The 18,439-nt window shown below is 34.8% G+C and overlaps 1 protein-coding gene across 4 annotated transcripts in view; it reads left to right on the plus strand.

Moving 5' to 3' along the window:
• PCCA (propionyl-CoA carboxylase subunit alpha) overlaps window positions 1–18,439 on the plus strand; it is a 510,516-nt gene that overhangs the window by 174,827 nt on the left and 317,250 nt on the right. For all 4 annotated transcript variants that reach the window (XM_090258653.1, XM_090258654.1, XM_090258655.1 and 1 more), the window contains exon 9: window positions 9,344–9,422. In XM_090258653.1, the coding sequence (XP_090114779.1) occupies window positions 9,344–9,422 (79 nt within the window). The remainder of the gene's footprint in view (window positions 1–9,343; window positions 9,423–18,439) is intronic.

Genomic DNA, 18,439 nt, shown 5'->3' on the forward strand with positions numbered 1-18,439 from the left:
CCAGTGAATTCAGAATTATATTTCCTTAAAATACTCAAGTAATATGCAAGTTTTTATTTGAGTCTATGCAATTATCATTTGTTCATCAGAACTCTAGTATTTCACATTTTTGTTGCCCATCCCTGTGAACTTAAAAACAAAGATTTACTTTTTTTTTTTTTAAATCTTAAATGTTCACTCCCCATTGGTCAGGCTGTGGGATGGGAATAACTTCTGTTCTGTTGTAGCCTTATTCAAAGAATAAGGCTTATGAAGGTTTTACCATCTGCAATTGTCACAGGTCACAGAAGCAGGAAATGGAGAGTTCTTAATTTGGATATTAGCAGTGATGCTTTTTTTCATGATTCAGTGTTCAGTGTTGTCTTTCATTATGTTGTTTGCAATTTGTGCACCATTATCATTACTTAGATTTTGACTTCATTAATTTCTCTCCATTTCTGGTGCTGCTCTCTTTAAGCTAGTGTTATTTCTTGCTTTGAACACTAATTACCTTCCATGTGTACTCCTCTGCTGCAGGTTGGATTCTCTTGAAAGCAGACTCTGGAAGTTAATTGGGAGAACACTCTTGGGACTTTGACAATGTGAGGGAGTGGACTAAAGGAAAGCCTCAGCTAATCCTATAGAAAGCTCTGAATATTTGTTGGTCCTTTATAATTGTCTCAAATAGATTAGTTATATCAACTAACCATTGGGTGTGGTTCGTCCTTAGGAAGGGGTAAGACCTTAGGCAGAAAGCTGAGGATAAGTCAGCTGTCAGTTACCAATACTTCCAGCAGCTGGGGATGGCCTAAAGTGGTGATCTGGACAGAGAACCCTATTTTATAATTTTGATAGGTATTTTTCACGATTGTTTATTTCTGAGTATTTTCAAATTTCTATTAGATTTTTGACATGTTATTTAGTAATGCATTTTAAAATAAATTTCAACTCGTTTTGTTATTGATTTCTATCTTAATTGATTTCTGATCAGTGAATATGATCTTTTATATTTGGTAAGAATTGCTTTATGGCCAAGAAGTAAGTCACTTTAAATACATCTTCCTTGTGTTACTGAAAAAGAGTATATATTCTCAAATTATTGTATGCTGTGTTTTATAGATGACCAATAGGTCAAACCTTTCTTAATAGGGTGTTTAAATCTTCTAATGATGTTTTTGTTATTTTTGATATATCAGTTTTTAAGGGTGGATTTCTCATTTTTTCCTTGCTTGTCAGGTTTTGCCTCTGCATAGTCTTAATATCAGTTAATTGGTAATATAACAGTATAACATGTGTCTTCTTGGCTAATTTTACTTTATATCAAATTCAGGGACTTTTAAAATTTTAAATCTGATTTTATTTGATATTAATATACCTAAACCAACTTATTATTTTTTGTGTATGTCCCTCTGTCTTTTCAATAAATCCATCAACCAGTGAACTATTGTTTTACGTATATCTATCGTAAGTATATGGACTGATTTTTTTTTCTCTATTCAACCTGCCAATGTTTTTTATCCAGAGAGTTTGGTCCATGTACATTTATTGTGTTTACTACTCTTTTTCGATTCATTTATATTGTCTGATTTTTATTTTTGTTTGTTCCATTCTTTTTTGGATTCTATATTTTCTCTTTTCTTAGTTTCTTTATGATGATTATATTTCAACTCTTTCATTCTGTTTTATTCCATTCTTCTTTCCCACTCCTCTCCACAGAGATGGAAATTTTACGCTAGTTCTGTTCTTACAGCATTTACTGTAGAAATCTCAACATGGAGACACTTCTTTAGGTACCTATTATTCAAATCTAAACTTGTTTTAAAATAAACATTCACTTATTTTAAATTTCAGTATAAAGATTATTTTGCTACTAAATAAATAAATAAATAAATAAATACTTTAATGTTGTTTACCTGTTTCATCCTTATGCATTTTCTTATATTTTATTTCCTTTAGATACCTCACCAATCAGACATTATAGAATGTAAGCACTCACTGTTTATTTAGTTTTACCCCAAAGCTTATTTTCATTGTTCATTGTTTCTTCTTTCATCCCTTACTTTGCATATAGGATTATTTTTGTTTTTCCTGGAATTTACCCTTTAGAAGTTTCTGCAGGTAGTAAACTCAGTTTTTGTTTACATGACACCATCTAATTTGCATTCTTCCTTGAAAGACAGTTTTGCTGTATGTGCAAATCTAGGTTGATAGTAGTTTTCTCTCTGCATAATACTGAAAACTTTATACTGTGTTCTGTAGCTATGGAAGAGATAGCTCTTCATCTGACATTTGTTACTTTATAGGCAATCTGTTCTTTTTGTCTGACTGCTTTATAAAAGTAATCCTTTATGAAGAATGAAGTCTACCTATGTTAAATGTATAACAATATATTTTAATAAATGTAACCACAGTAAGATATAGAACATTTCTTTCTCATTTGAAAATGTCCCTTCCCCTATTTTACATTTCTAGTAGCAGTGTTTGAGAGTTCCAGTTATTTCCATCCTTAGGAAACACATGATACTGCTTTTCTTTTTTTTTTTAAGTATATTTTATTGATTATGTTGTTATAGTAGTCCCAATTATTTTTCCCTTTGCTCCTGTCTGCCCAGTACCCCCCTTGCCCCAACATTCACATCCCTCTTGGTTCATGTCCATGGGTTGTGCATAAAAGTTTGTTGGCTTTACCCTTTCCTGTATTATTCTTAACTTACCCCTGTCTATTTTGTACCAACCGATTATGCTTCTTAATCGCTGCACCATTTCCTCATTTCTCTCCCGTCCCCCTCCCAGCTGATAATCCTCCAAAATTATCCCTATACCTATGATTCTGTTCCTATTCTGGTTTGCTTAGTTGAATTTTGTTTTTATTTTTTAGATTCAGTTGTTGATAGTTGTGAGTTTGTTGTCATTTTAGTGTTCGTAGTTTTGATCTTCTTTTTCTTAAATAAGTCCCTTTAATATTTCATACAATAATGGCTTGGTGATAATGAATTCTTTTAGCTTTACCTTGTCTGGAAAGCACTACATCTGCCTTTCCATTCTAAATTATAGCTTTGCTGGATAGAGTGATCTTGGTTGTAGGTCCTTACTTTTCATCACCTTGAATACTTGCCAGTCTTGTTTTGCTTGCAAAGTTTCTTTTGAGAAATCAGCTGATAATATTATAGGCACTCCTTTGTAGGTAATGCTCTGCTTTTCTCTTGCTGCTTTTAAGATTCTCTCTTTATCTTTCACCTTTGGCATTTTAATTATGATGTGTCTTGAAGTGGTCCTTTCTGGGTCTAGCTTGTTTGGGACTCTCTGTGCTTCCTGGACTTGTATGTCTATTTCCTTCACCAAATTTGGGAAGTTTTCCTTCATTATTTTTTCACATAAGCTTTCAGTTTTCTTATTGAGCTTTTAAGAGCTTGGTTTATTTTAAATACAAGTTCTTTACCAGATAGGTGTTTTGAAAATATTTTCTCTTAGTTTGTGCCTTGTATCTACATTTTCTTAGGAGTGTTTCTTTACTTTTATTTTGTAGGGCAGAAGTGTTTCATTTTATTAAAGTCCAATTTACCAATATTTTTCTTTCATGGATTGCATTTTTGGTGTTGTATGTGAAGCTTCATTGCCAAACCCATGATTGCCTAGATTTTTTACCTTCTAGAAGGTCTGTTATTTTGTATTCTATATTTTGAACTAACTTTTGTGAATGGTATTAAGACTAGTTCTAGATTTTCTTGTTTTTTTTTTTTTGTTGTTGTTTGTTTTGCATATGGATTTCTAGTTGTTCCAGTGCCATTTGTTGAAGAGACTTTCTTCATTGAATTGCTTTTGCTTCTTTGTCAAAGATTAGTTGAGTATATTTGTGTGGGTCTATTTCTGGGCTCTCTGTTCTATTCCATTGATTAATTTGTGTGTGCCTTTACCAATACTATACAGACTTGATTAATGTAGCTTTATAATAACTATTTTGAATTTGTTATTCTCATTTTATATTTCATTGGCCATTCTGGTTTCTTTTGCTTTTCTGTATGATGTTAAAATCAGTTTGTAATTATCCACAAATAACTGGCTGGGTTATTGATTGGGATTGCATTGAATCTATAGATCAAGTTGAAAGGAATTGATATCTTAACAATATTGAATTTTTCTTTCCATGAACTGGAATATTTTCCATTTATTTATATCTTCCTTAATGCAATTATTCAGAGTTTCATAGTTTTCCTTATGTAGATACTATATATAGTTTGTTAGATTTATGCCTAAATTCTAAATTCTATATTTTTGGTGTTAATGTAAATGATACTGTGTTTTTAGTTTCAAATTCCAAGTTTTCATTGCTGATTTATAGGAAAGCAATCAACTTTTGTATCCTGCAACCTTGCTATAATCACGTTTTACTTCCTGAAGTTTTGTTTTTGGTGGTGGTGGTTGATTTTTTGAGTTTTTTCATAGACAATCGTATTATTTGCTAATAAAAGAGTTTCATTTTTTATTCCCAGTTTGTTTACCTTTCTCTTGTATTAATGCTTAAGCTAGGACCTATAGTAAGTAGCATGTTGAATAAGAGTGGTAAGAGAGAGCATCCTTCCCTTCACCATTGGTTTTGTGTGAACTTTCCATGTGTAGAGGCAGGTTTTACTTGAAGAGGGAGGTTATGGAGGTCATTTATTGTGTCTCTTGTAGCTCAACATGGTGCTCCAAGTTGGTTTAGAAAAATAATTGTTCCTTAGACTAGAAATCCATAAATAAACAAGAAAGCACCTAAGCTCCTAGAGGCTTCCTTCATTCTCTTATTGTCTATATCCAAATTATCAATGAGTCATGCTGAGTCTAAACCAGACTTCAATCTGTCTATCTCTGTTTCTATCAGCCAGGTCCAGGCCACAGCTCCCTGTCTGCTGAACCATTGCAAAAACTTCCTAATCAATCTCCTTCTTTTCACCTTTGCCCTTTCACAATTCATACCTTGTAGAGCAGCCAAAATGATTTTTAAAAACACTGCATTAGGTCACTGCCTTGTCCTATGTAGCCTATCTAACTTGTTCCTTCTGGCAGGAATATTCCTCCCTCATTGATTTTTCAGAGGCCGAGCTTTATATCTTGTCATACAGGTCTCAGTATAAATATCAGTTTTCTCAGAGTAGCTTTTTCAAGGAAAAGTAACCCTAATCATTCTCAAGCACATTCCTTTTTAAAAAACTTATAGCACTTATTACCCTAATACCTTACGTGTTATATATAATTAAAATATGCACATGTATAATGTATTTGTATATTTAGGTACATGAATATTCATACACACACACACACACACACACACACACACACACACACACACACATATATATATATATATATATATAATCTTCAGTACATAGAGTGCCATGAGAGCATATTAACTTCTGAATTGTTCCTCATCATCCAGAGCCAGATAAGTGTTTGGCACTTAGTATTTATTCAGAAATATTTTTGATGTAATGAATAAAAATTTGTTGAAAAGAATATTGTTGCTTTATGTTAAAAAGTAAGACATGCTGATGGCTGGGAGGAAAGGAAATTAACGTTTAAACCTGGCCTTGAAGATTGAGTACAGAAAAGTAGGAATAGAAACCTTTTGGTACTTTGCTACTAAGTTTTTGTATTTTCTTAAATATTTAACTTTTATCTCACATAGTACTCACTATATTTCTTTTTGGAAGCACTACACACAAGGAAATAAGGATTGGAGACTTTCTGCATGTTGGAGTTGGAGTTTTAGTATTAAAAGGAGAACTGCATAAGTCTCTGGGTCTGAGTGAGGTCAGGTAGTGGGAGTAGGCATTCAATGAGAAGACGGTAAAGGTGAGGAAAAATGTGCAAACAGTACTGGGATCTGAGGTTTTCTGGTTTTGTTTTGTTTATTTTTTAACAAAGCAGTCTTTTTGTACCAGGAGATTTGTCTCCTTTTAAAGACCTCTGGAATTTTGTTTTGTTATTTTAAAAAATTTTTATTTTTTAATTTAATATGAATTGTATTTTTCCCCATTATCATTTAGTTTCCTTATACCCCCACCCTGTAATCACCACACTGTTGTCCATGTCCATGAGTCCTTTTTCCTTTTTGCTCAATCCCTCCACCCCTTAACCTCCCCACATCTTTAAATGGCTAGGTTTTGTTTCTCCCCGGCATGGTGATGGCGTGAAAATATGTACTATGTGATATATAATGACTTATTAGGCATGAAAAGTTGAAGAGAAAAATCTTACCTTTATGAGGGGGTACTCAAAAAAAATCCCAGAATTTATTTATAAAACATTGTGTATTTATTCTTACATGTTTAAACTGCAGTCACCTTCAAAATACTCTCTATTTGATGCAGTAAACATATAGAGACATTTTTTTCCACTGCTCAAACTATTTTTGAACTCATGGATTTTGATGCCTTTTAGTACTTCTGCATTTTTGTTTCACCTCTTCCACGTTGGCAAAAGCGTTCCCTTTGAGGACTTTTTTTTTTATCTGGGAAACAAAAATAGCCACTTGGGGCAAGATCAGGTGAATGGGAAGGGGAACATGGGGGTCTACCGTTTCTTGGTCAAAAACTACTAACACTCAGTGTGGTGTGGGCAGGGGCGCTTGTAAATCGCCCATCATGGAATGGGCAAATGCTTTGAAAGAGTCTTCACAAAAAATTCACTGAAGCTGAACACAGCCTCTCACAACACCAGCTGGTACACTGATACAGATGGGTTCCTACAACACTCACTTAGCAGGGGAAGCCTGTACTTCAAGAGGCCCACTCTTCAGAAGATAATTCAGTTTTTGGGCAGTCCCTCCTCATATATTTTTTTTCAATTATAGCTCAAAAACTCGATTGAGTTAGTGACTATAATGTCACTAAATTTTCCCTATTTCTTTCCTCTTTCCCAATTGTTTTATATTTGGCTTGTTAGATTTTTGTCAGCGAATTTTGCTGGGTTATATGTATTCACAGTCTAATGCTTCATTGCCTCTTTTATGGAGGACTATATTGTAATTACTTTATTATATATTGTTCTGTTGCTTAACAATTTTTCACTTTTTCTGAACATACAGTAATTTCTTGTTGACAAATTATTTTATGTGTTTTGTTTCACCATCTAAGTTCCCTGTGATGGGCAATTTCCCAATCTTATTTTGAACCTCACAAATCACTGTATAGTCCAAGTTCCATAGTAAATGACTAAGATGAAATTAGTGCTGGAATCAAAAGTCAAACCTTGGTTCTTGAATGTCTCCCATCTCTTACAATTCAGTTCTCAACCAAGTTGTTTTCGGAAAAAAATGTCGTAGTTGTCAAACAAAACTTCAGTTCTCAACCTGACAACCCTTTCATGCTGATTATAACTGTATATGATCAGTCGCATGTTTCGTCTCTTGGTGACAAAGGAGATTTGGTTTTTAAACAAATCGCTTCTGGAACAGCCTTCTGGATCGAATTAAGTTCAAGAACCAAGGTTCCACTGCAACCTCAAATTCCCTATTCCTCAGAGGGAGCTGAAAATAATAGAGATGTGGGATGTAGATATAATATATCTTATGGTTTCCTGTTTACATGGATAAGTAATTTTTGATGCTGAATTGATAAAACGTGTTGTTTTGTGGCATCCATTGGTTTAAAAAAGAACTTAAATTGTGAGAAAGATCTTTCTGGCATGCCTGTTTCTAATTTTTAGATATAGTTTTTTTCACTGTTCAAAAACAGACTGATTTTTCTTTACTAATTTCAATCTAATTCCTTTATGTGACATTCATTAAGAAGCTGCAGCATTGAATGAGAAATATAACTCTTGTCATTCTCACGCAGGATCTATAGCATGCAAAAGTACGTAGCATTCTTTGCCCTCAAATTATGTTTTCAGTTCTCTTTTCCTCTGTCCCCTTACAGATCCTCTATACTTTAACTTAATTGTTTCAGTTCATAAACTTGTCCCATGCTTTTCCTGCCTCTGTTTTGTTTCTCCTTTTCCTGCCTAAAATGTTCAAATCCTGCTCATGCTTCATAGCCTCATATACATGGCCCTTTCTAGAATATGCTTTTCCTAATTCCTTTTCTCTTACATTTCTATAATTCTTTTCTCTTCTGAATTCCCAATGATAGAATTATTTGGGTACGTTCCCTCTCCCTAAATTATAAAGCTCTCAATGTGAAAACAGTATGTTAACATTTCTTCTTCTCACTGCACTTAGTATTGCTTTTGAAATGCTTCCCCACATAAACCTATCCCATACAAACATAACCAACATCAGAATTTTAAAAATTAAATTAATTATGAAACAGTAAGCAAGTACCTTTTTAACTAAATCGAAGTTAAGAGTGCTGCTCTGTGGTTTAGAGGTCAAAGGTGTATGTATGTATGACCTTTGGCCCTCTCTCTTCCGTTTTCCTCTAAGATCCTATAGCAAGAGTTCAGTGCTCTTAGAGCATCACAAGTCAGGAAGCGTCTTTTAAAGGCTCACTACTGACCTTTTCTTTTTTTAGAAACAGTCATAAATAAGTGGTCTCAGACATGAGTATCTCTACCTTGTTTTTCAGAAAACCTCTAAACAAGACTTTACAGCTTTTCTTGATAAATTGTTATAGATAACTCATGCTGTCAAAATTTTTACTTTATAATAACTAATTGAAATATTAAATCCTACTAACTAACAACAATTTTATGATTTTGGGCCTTATGTTGTATTTTCATAATTCCCCCCTAGTTTAGGCGTTCCCTGTTGAATGAATGGAATTAGGGTAATAGCTTCTCCATTTATGTCAGCAAGTCCTGGAACTTCTATTCCAGCCCAAAATGTTATTCCTTGGGCTTGATTTTTCCCCAAACTATAATATCATTTCTTTCTGGTAAAAGCTGCAATGGTTGCTTTTGATATTTCTGATAAAAATACCTCAACTACCTATAAATCATTACTTTTAAGTAAGGGAATTTAGTTTGTTATGCATGCAAATGGCAGATGGCAATGGAATTCATAAGAATGTGTGTATATGTGTGTGTATTTCCTTAATGCTATATATAAGTTCCTTCATATATCTTTAGTTGGTTAACACTGTATTTACTCTTATTTTGTGGAATTCATTGTCAAATATTTTATGTTTTCTTAGCTTTTTTTATTAGTGGGGAAAATGTTATATTTATTGGTAGTCTTTTTTTTTTTTTTTTTAATGAACACACTCTTATTTTGAAAATACATACAAGATCATTACATTGGTGTTAATTTCCTGGCTCTAAAGAAAGGAAGTTTTAAATAAATTAGTTATTGTCTTCTGTGTTATTGAACATGTGGTCAGTTGTCATGTTCATGCATCTAAATGATCAGAGTCTGAACTTCTGTCTAATTCTTCCCTGCTGTTAGGCTACCCTGTCATGATCAAGGCCTCAGCTGGTGGTGGTGGGAAAGGCATGCGAATTGCGTGGGATGATGAAGAGACCAGGTGAGATACTGTCCAAATATACTTTTGATGAAAATTACAGTTACTAGAGTTTTATTAAACTGACAAGTAAATAGAATTCAAAAACATAATGGAATAATTATAGCCATTATCTAATTTTCGCTCTTATAGGTGGGAAAAATATTTGAAACTATGTAGAAACATCCTTATGTATATTTTGGTGATGATTATCCTATTATAGGAAGGCATTTACTTTTTTAAACATTAACAAAGGATTACCTTTTGTTTTTACAGTTTATTTTTTAAATTTATAGTTGATTCTGTTTTGTTTTTTAAAAAAGATTATTTTACTTTTTAGAGAGAGGGGAAAGGAGGGAGAAAGAGAGGGAGAGAACATCAATGTATGAAGAACACATTGATCAGTTGTCTCTCACATGTCCCCAACTGGGGACCTGGCCTGCAACCCAGGCATGTGCCCTGACTGGGAATCAAACCAATGATCTTTCATTTCAGTTTGCAGGCTGCCGCTCAATCCACTGAGCCACATCAGCCAGGGCTGATTCTATTTTCTAGGCAAAAGTTTCTAACACTTGGCTCTGAAATTCTGAATGCAGTCAAAGATTTAAACCACCTAGTTAAAAGTAGTCATAATTTCATTTGTTTACTACTCAGTATTACTTGCGTTTGTTTCCTTGTCTATAAAAATAGAGAACTACTTTGATTTTTTATAGTGTAAAATATATTTCCTTTTGAATTTGAAATTACTTTATTTCTCACTGCACTCTTATAAATTTAGAACATTTTTTAGTAGTAGTTTCAAAAATTAAAAGTAACTTAAAAAAAACCGCAGTGCATTGATGATATCATGATGACTAGAAAATAATTTTTTGAAAAACTGCCTAATATCAGTAGGTTTAAGGGGACTCTTCAGATTTGTATTTTTATTTATTTTCATGTTTGTCAATAGAAGAGATTTATGTCATATTTTTTGGGAAGGGGGTAAAAATATCACTGAATAATTATTGTTTTCTTAAAAAGATTTCATTTATTTCTTTTTAGAGAGGAGAAGGGAGGGAGAAAGAGGGGGAGAGAAACATCAATGTGATGTGAGAGAGAAACATTGATTAGTTGCCTCTTGCATGTGCCCTAACTAGGGACCAAACTCGCAACCCAGGCATGTGCCCTGACCAGGAATTGAACTGGCAACCTTTTGCTTTGCAGGAGGATGTCAAACTAACTGAGCCACACACCGGGTCAGGGCTGAATAATTGTTGTTAATGTTGCTTTTCCTGCCCTGTTTCTATTAAGAAGTAATTAGGTCTCCCAAGTAGTTAATTCTGCTTTCTCCCTTTCTTTTCCTTTTCCTTTCTTTCCCACTCCCCTAAATTTGTTCAAGACAGAAATCTGAAGTAGTTCATATGAAAGTCATCCAGTACAAACATTAAGTCAGAAATTAGGTTCTAAAGTGAACAAATAAGGTAAAAAGTCTGTTAGAGGCAATACTAATGTAAAATCTTATGGGAAGACACCACATTACATGCTTACACAGATAGTTTTAACACTAAAAGAAAATTGTCTGAGAACACCATTGTTTCTTGGGTTGAGTGTCAGAAAGTAATTGGCTTGTGTTGTGGAATGATGATATATGACAAATATAGTACAGGTCTTTAAACCTCAGTCTCACTCTTGAAGTTTCATTAATACTAGATATTGCCTGAAGTAACATCAGACTCTTCTCTCCCTTCTTAAGCTTACCCAGCAACAATAAACTCATTGGATGGATGGCAATATTTGTTGAGAGCCTACTGTGTGACCGGGACTATTTTACTAATGTTCTAGAAATACAGCAATGAACAAAAACAAGCAAAATAATTTGTTCCTCCATGCAGTTTATGTTCTAGATCAGGAGTTCTTTTGAATTCATAGACCCATAGAAATCAGGGGTGTTTGTCATCTGGATGAGTGGGGTAAAAGTATCTATTGTTTCACTAGCATCTAGATGTAATTTAGCGTTTCCTCCAATATAGGCAACGAACTAATAATAGTAGTATCTGTGGAACTTTTCACTATTTAGGAAATCACATACAGTGTTAATGCATTACACTTGTAGATATCGCTAGGTTATACTGATTATTAGACTTGTTGAAGCTTATCAATGAGTAAAGAACCACATATATCCAAAATTTGTTTTTAAAATATATTTTGATACCTATATTTCAAGTCTGTACATTTACTTTTATGCATTTTAAATCACTGTAAGCTGTATTTTGAGAGAAAGTTTATATGCTGCATGATTCTGCAAAAGTGAACATGGCATAAGCAAGGTTCAGAAAGCCTGTACTGAAAGAGAGATAAACAATGAACAAAATCAAAGTAAATTATAAACTTTTGTAAAAGGTGATAAGGAGTATAAGAAAAATAAAGGAAGAAAGGAAGAGACATGGGGAAGGTTGGAGGGAATTCCCATTCTAAACAAGATGTCAGAATGGTTCCCACTGAGAAGGCACATTCTAGCAAGGAGAAAAGGATCAAGGCAAGTATAGAGGCCTTAACAGGAACATTTCTTGAGAGTTGCAGGAACGTGTCTTGAGATATCCAAGAACAACAAGGTGGCCAGGTGGTGGAGGGAGGGAGGAGTAAAAGGAGATGGGTCAAGGGGTTTTGGGTGTTATGGGGGCAGATTATATAGGACCTTGTAGGCCATTCTTAGTGAAATGATTGGGAGCATTGGAGGGTTTTGAATAGAGAAGTGACGGTCATGGATCTTCAACAAATTCCTAATATTATTTGTATTTTTAATTGTAAAACATTTCAACGGTGCTGGAAGGAGACTTGACTTCAGGTAGTAAATAAATGATACAATATATAGATGATGTATTGTAGAACTTTATACCTGAAACATATAATTTTATTAACCAGTGTCACCCCAATAAATTCAATAAAAAATAAATAATTATAAAATTTTAAACATATAAAAAAGTAGAACAACATAGTGGACTTATATTTATCTTCCAGATTAATCAGTTATCAAGATTTTGTGACTTAGGTTTTAAAAGGATCACTCTGGTTGCTATCTTGAAATAGACTTAATGGACATTAAAATCATGAACTCTGAAATCAGGGAAACCAGTTGGGAGACTGTTGCAATATCCCATGCAAGAAAAAATGGTTATGGCGGCTTTCATCAGGGTAATGTTGGAGGTGGTAAGAGTTTAATTATTAAAGTAAACGCAACAGGATTTGCTAAGTGACTGTTATATTTTTTGCTCTTTTTTTTCTCTTTGATCTTAGTGTTGATTTATATACATTAAATGCATATGCTGCAACACTGCTTTACTTAAAATTTCTTGGGGAAGACATAGGTTAAGGCCAGAATGAGGGCTTTTATCTTCAAAATTAAAGAATACTTAATTGAATGGTCTATTTCTTAGCCTCTCTCTGGAACTCTGCCTGGCTTGATTCATTTTCATAGTGGGGACTTATCTTTATATTATAGAGCATTGGTTAACTATGTGAAATGTTTAAAGTCAGGATGGCTGGTTGCTGTGTGTGGGTGGAAGCCTAAGGGGAGGAGGCATGTTTAGTCTCATTTTTACCATATAACCCATTTTATTTGGCTTTTTGTCTTTCCAAGTTCAGATGTTGAAGCTATTTCTTGTGCTTTACTTGTAACTCCTGTATGTCAGATGGACTTCTCCATGGGTGACTTGGGCTTTCTTGCAGTGTTGGTGGATTTGGACTTTTAACATAAGTACCCAGTGGTCCAAGGGCATTTGTTTCAAATCTGAGTGAAAACTTGTACTACTTTTGTCCAAATTCAAGAGGAGGGGAATTAGACTCCACTTCATCATGAGGGAGTAGCAAGAGTCTTAGAAGAGCACATGGAATGGGAGATGCCACCATGGCCATGACAATCTGCTATAGCTTCTTGGTAGAAAAGAATGATGTAATAAAGACATTTAACAACTTAATGGTTTTATAAGAGGTGTGGATTTTATGAACTTTAATTTTTTTCCTTGTTTTCCCTTTTGTATGTATGGCACTTACATAGCAATTTTACTGAAAGCCTTAGCACTTATTTTATGCTTTGTAGGAGCTCAGATTTCTCCTCAGTAATTTCTCAAGGGCTACTGTTAGTAACATATTCTTTCATGGTGAGGATTACTCTTTAGTGTCTTGGCAATGAGATTTGTGCTGCTTACCTATGGGTTTTAATTTACAATTCATGTTTTCAAAAATCACTGTATTCGTTCATATGTTGGACATCATTTGGTAAATTATTCAACCCTTTCTTGGCCAGTAAATAACATTGACTTAAAATATGCTCATCTAATTAATAACAGTACACACACAAATAATTTTCTACCTAAAATATTACTCTCTTCAACTTGCTAAATCATTTCTGAAACTTTGTTGATATTAACAGAAGTATGGCACTGTTAGATTTAATAATACATGCTTTTTATTTTAAAAATGTTGTTCCATATCCTCTGTTAGTTTGGAAAATCAGAACTATACAAAACTTGAGTGAACAGTCCAGAAAAAACCCATACATTTATCTTATACAATCACCAACTGTTAATGTCATGCTACATTGCATCTACTCCCTTTTTATACACCTCCCTAAGAAATTGTTTTTGCATCTTCCACAAAAATTTTAGCATTTTTCGGAAGGAAAACTAAGTAGCCATTAATTGCTTTATTATTATTTTTTTAAGGAGTGTCTGCTTTCTATAGCACCGTTCCTAAGTTTTTTCAGGGAAGTAGCATCTATGACTTCTTTTAGAATTTTTAGATTATCTGAATGACTTTTAAAAGGATAATCTTTCTTGTTACATTATTATAATTAGGGTGATAATCATGAAGGTTATTGAAGGTAGACTTTATTTTTTCATAATAACCTGACTTTCTTTTCCCTATCTAAATTTAAATGAAATGTTATGGCATGAATGACAAATTGTTTATGTCTACAATTAGGAATACCCCACTAGAATTTAGGTGCTTGGAAGGCAGTTTTTGTTTTATTTTTAAATATGTACCAGGCACATAGTTTCTTGATTAGTAAATATTTATTGAGTGCATACATAACTCAGTGTAACAAATTATGTTCTTAATACAATTTTCCATGAGCTCCAAAATATATTGGTTATGCTTTCAAAAAAAACTTTAATATGCTTTATTGCTTATGCTATTACAGTTGTCCCAATTTCTTTTCCCTTTGTTCCCCTCCACCCAGTGACGCCCCTCCCTCTAGTTGTACACCATCTTAGTCCATGCGCATTGGTTATGCATATAATTCTTCTCAACATCTTCCTATTTACTCCACTCCCTCCTACTATGCTTCTTAATTCCTGTACCATCTCCCTCCCTTTCCTCTATTCCCCCTCCCCCCATAATGTTCCCCATACCTATAATTCTTTTCCCACTCTAGCTGCCTACTTAGTCTGCCTTTGTTTCAATTCCCTAGTTTCTGTTGTTGATCGTTGCGATACAGTTTTCATTTTAATGTTCATAGTTTTGATCCTCTTTCTCCTAAACAAGTCCCTTTAACATTTCATATAACAGTGGTTTGGATCTGATGAACTCCTTCAGTTTTACTTTGTCCTGGAAGCACTTTCTCTGCCCTTCTATTCTGAATGACAGTTTCACTGGATAGAGTAATCATGATTGCAGGTTTTTGCTTTTCATTCCTTTGAATATTTCTTGCCAGTCCCTTCTTGCCTGAAGAGTTTCTTTTGAGAAATCAGCTGATAGTCTTATTGGAACCCCTTTGTACATAATTCTCTTTTTCTCTCTTGCTGCTTTTAAGATTCTCTCTTTATCCTTAATTTTTGACATTTTGATTATAATGTGTCTTGGTGTGGTTCTCCCTGGGTCCAGATTTTTTGGAACTCTCTGTGCTTCCTGGACCTGTAAGTCTATTTCTTTCCCCAGGTTACGGAAGTTCTGCTTCATTATTTTTTCACATAGTTTTTTTTTTTTTTTCAAATAAATGCCCAATTTTATTTATTTATTTATTTATTTATTTATTTATTTATTTATTTATTTATTTATATTTAAATTTTTTTAGAGAGAAGGGAAAGGAGAAAGAGAGAGAGGGAGAAACATCACTGTGTGGTTGCCTCTCACGCTCCCCCAACTGGGAATCTGACGTGCAACCTAGTCATGTGCCCTGACTGGGAATCGATTCACATAATTTTTCAATTTCTAGTTCTTCTTCTTCACTTTCTAGCAGTCCTATGATTTGTATGTTGGCCCACTTATAGCTATCCGATAAGTTTCTGAGCCTCTCCTCATTTTCTTCACTTTTCATTTCCTCTTTCTGCACTGGTTGACTATTTGTTCCTTCCCTATGTTCCAATTTGTTGATTTGATCCCTAGTTTTCTTGCCCTCACCACTAGTTTCATATGTGTTTTTGTTCATTTCAGCAGGACTAGCCCTCATTCCTTCCCCATCTTGTTTAAGATCTGCTGTTAGGTCTGTAATTATTTTTATAACCAAAACTCTGAACTGAGCCTCAGAAAGATTTCCTATCTGCTGAGCCATTAGATTAGATATTTGCTGTCTGGTCAGCTGCGTCACTGGGATCTCTATCATGATCTGTGCCATCCTGACCGTTTTGTGTTTGCCTTTGCTTCCTGGGCAAGGCTGTCACACCTCCTATGCTATAGGGGGTGGAGCCCCGTGCACTCATCACAACTGGGCGACCTGTCTCGCCATGCTGTGGCGTTTTCTGCGGGCGTGGGGGTCCAAGATGGATTCCTTTCGTTCACTCTCCGTTGAGAGACCAGGAGCCTCCTCCTCCATCCCCACCATCTTTGGGCCTCACAATCCAGGCAATGGAGGTCTGCCTTCCCCGGCTTTGGAATCACAAGCTGACAGATCTGGTCTGCAGCCGGGGGTGCTCCCCAGGCACTTCTCTCCTCCCCTTAAATATGGGTGTCTGTGCTTACTGCTGTCCTGCCTCCGTCACTGCTGCTGCTGCGGACAGCACAGCTTGACCTCTCCTCCCCGGTTTCGCCCTTCCTACCTGTGTGGACAAGCACCACTTCTTTATAACTTCATACGTTGGACTTCCATGTAGCTTTATTTTCTGGAACTTATGGTTATTTCTGGTTTTGCAGTAGTTGTATTCCTTCTTAGTTATGGAGGGAGACTGAGCATGTCAGTCTAGGCCTCCATCTTGGCCAGAAGTCTGCTTTCAGATTTGATACTTAAATTACTTGGGTGACTTTGCTTTTTTAACTTTTGGTAATCTTCAGTTAAATGCAAAATGATAGCTTTTCAGTCATTATGGCAGAGACAGACTGTAAAGTGCTATGGTTTTTCTTTGTGAGAATCATGTTGATTACATGGTATTGAAAACAATGATTCATTGTGCTTTAGTTTCTTTGAGGTTTACAATAGTCTGAGATCTAAACTCCCTTCCCCTAAGTCAGGGTAGTAATTGAAGACTAAGAAAACCTGTTAACTTTTCCCTGAGAACTCTGAGATTAGGAATTTTGAAATATTTTAAAATTTATCTACTAATCAGTGTTTACAGGTAATGTGGAATTTTTCAAGCACACAAAAAATGAGATAGTTATATATAATATTGTCAGATGGAGTGTCTGCAAATGAAAGGATTTGAAGAATTTTAATGTTGTATCTTAAATATTGGTAGTTATTCTAAAGATTAAGAAACTACTAATGACATGTAAAAGGTATTAAATTTTGTATTTTGAATAGACCAGTGAATGGAAAATAACGTACTCAATTAGTTTTAGTTAAGCAAGCTTGAGTTTTTAATAGGCTGACTGAATAAGCTCATTTCATAGTATATGAATTTATTAAGCATATTTTATTTTATTTTTTTATTTTTTAAAATGTTTTTTATTGATTATATTGTTACAACAGTTCTAATTTTCTCCCCCTTGCTCCCCTCCACCCAGCACCCCCCTCCCCCAGCAATCACCCCCAAGTCCATACCCCTGGTTCGTAAAAATTAACTATCCCCCTCCTCTCAAATATTAGGACCCTTTGTAATCTTGTAAAGGACAATGGGCGAAGGTCTCAAGCTCCTCTAGCTGCTTCAAGCTGGACATGGTCATCGTCCTACCTACCCTTGGGTCCAGAAAACCCTAATAAGAGTGGGGGTGTGGAGGGGAGGGTGGCCTTCCCACATGGGGAAGGATCGTGCAGACTCCAGGTCAGTTGGCTGTCTCCGGTCAATGGCGTGCTTGGTTTAACAGGCTGGTGTCCTTGTTGTGTTCTGGGGGCAACAGATTTGGCAAAAAGGGTTAAAAGACATCATTCAATCCATAACTACTAGATGACAAAAGGCAGGGATTAATTTTTCAATGTTCCATATTAGGAAAAAAAAAAAAAAAGGGCTTCTTTGTAAGAAGGTGTGCTAGGCACATCTCACCTGTACAAAACCCTTTTGCCCATTATACTTAGTTTGGGCTGAGGTAAATAGTTTAGGTTTTCCCCCCTCTCAGACCTCTGGGCCTTTTCTGTCCAAGCCATTAGGATAGAAAAGAGAAACCTGTTTTAAAGTGAAGCCCACAGACCACCCCATTCTTCCCCAACCCAGCCATTTAGTTCAGCCAAACCGTTGAGTCTCAGGAGGCAGCGCTGCAGAGAGGATTAAGTGAGGCTTATGCGTACAGATAATCACTCAGGTAATGCGATCATAGGCTTATGTCCTTTGAAAACAAAAAACACGTGTTAATTTATGTAACATAACCCATAAACAAGTCTCTAAATCTGTAAGACTGTCTTATTGGGAAGACATCTAGTTGCAAGGCACTTGAAATTCTATTTGCCTGCAACTTGAATATCTTTGATGATATCACAGACATGGTTTAATTTTCAAGTGAAACCATATTTTAAATGAGAAGAAACTTTTAAGACGGTTAGTTGCCCTGTTTTATACTCTAATACTGATCATTGTGATTTTTCTTGAATAATAATTTTTCTCCCTAAGGTTACCCTCCTTGTCTTTAAAGGGACTATATTAAGTCCATTTTTAATTTATCCTGTTCGTTTGCATAAACATAGCAAGAGCAGCAAATGA

This window comes from Furipterus horrens, unplaced genomic scaffold, assembly GCF_987537825.1.
Source record: "Furipterus horrens unplaced genomic scaffold, mFurHor1.1.pri manual_scaffold_12, whole genome shotgun sequence".
Lineage (NCBI taxonomy): Eukaryota > Metazoa > Chordata > Mammalia > Chiroptera > Furipteridae > Furipterus > Furipterus horrens.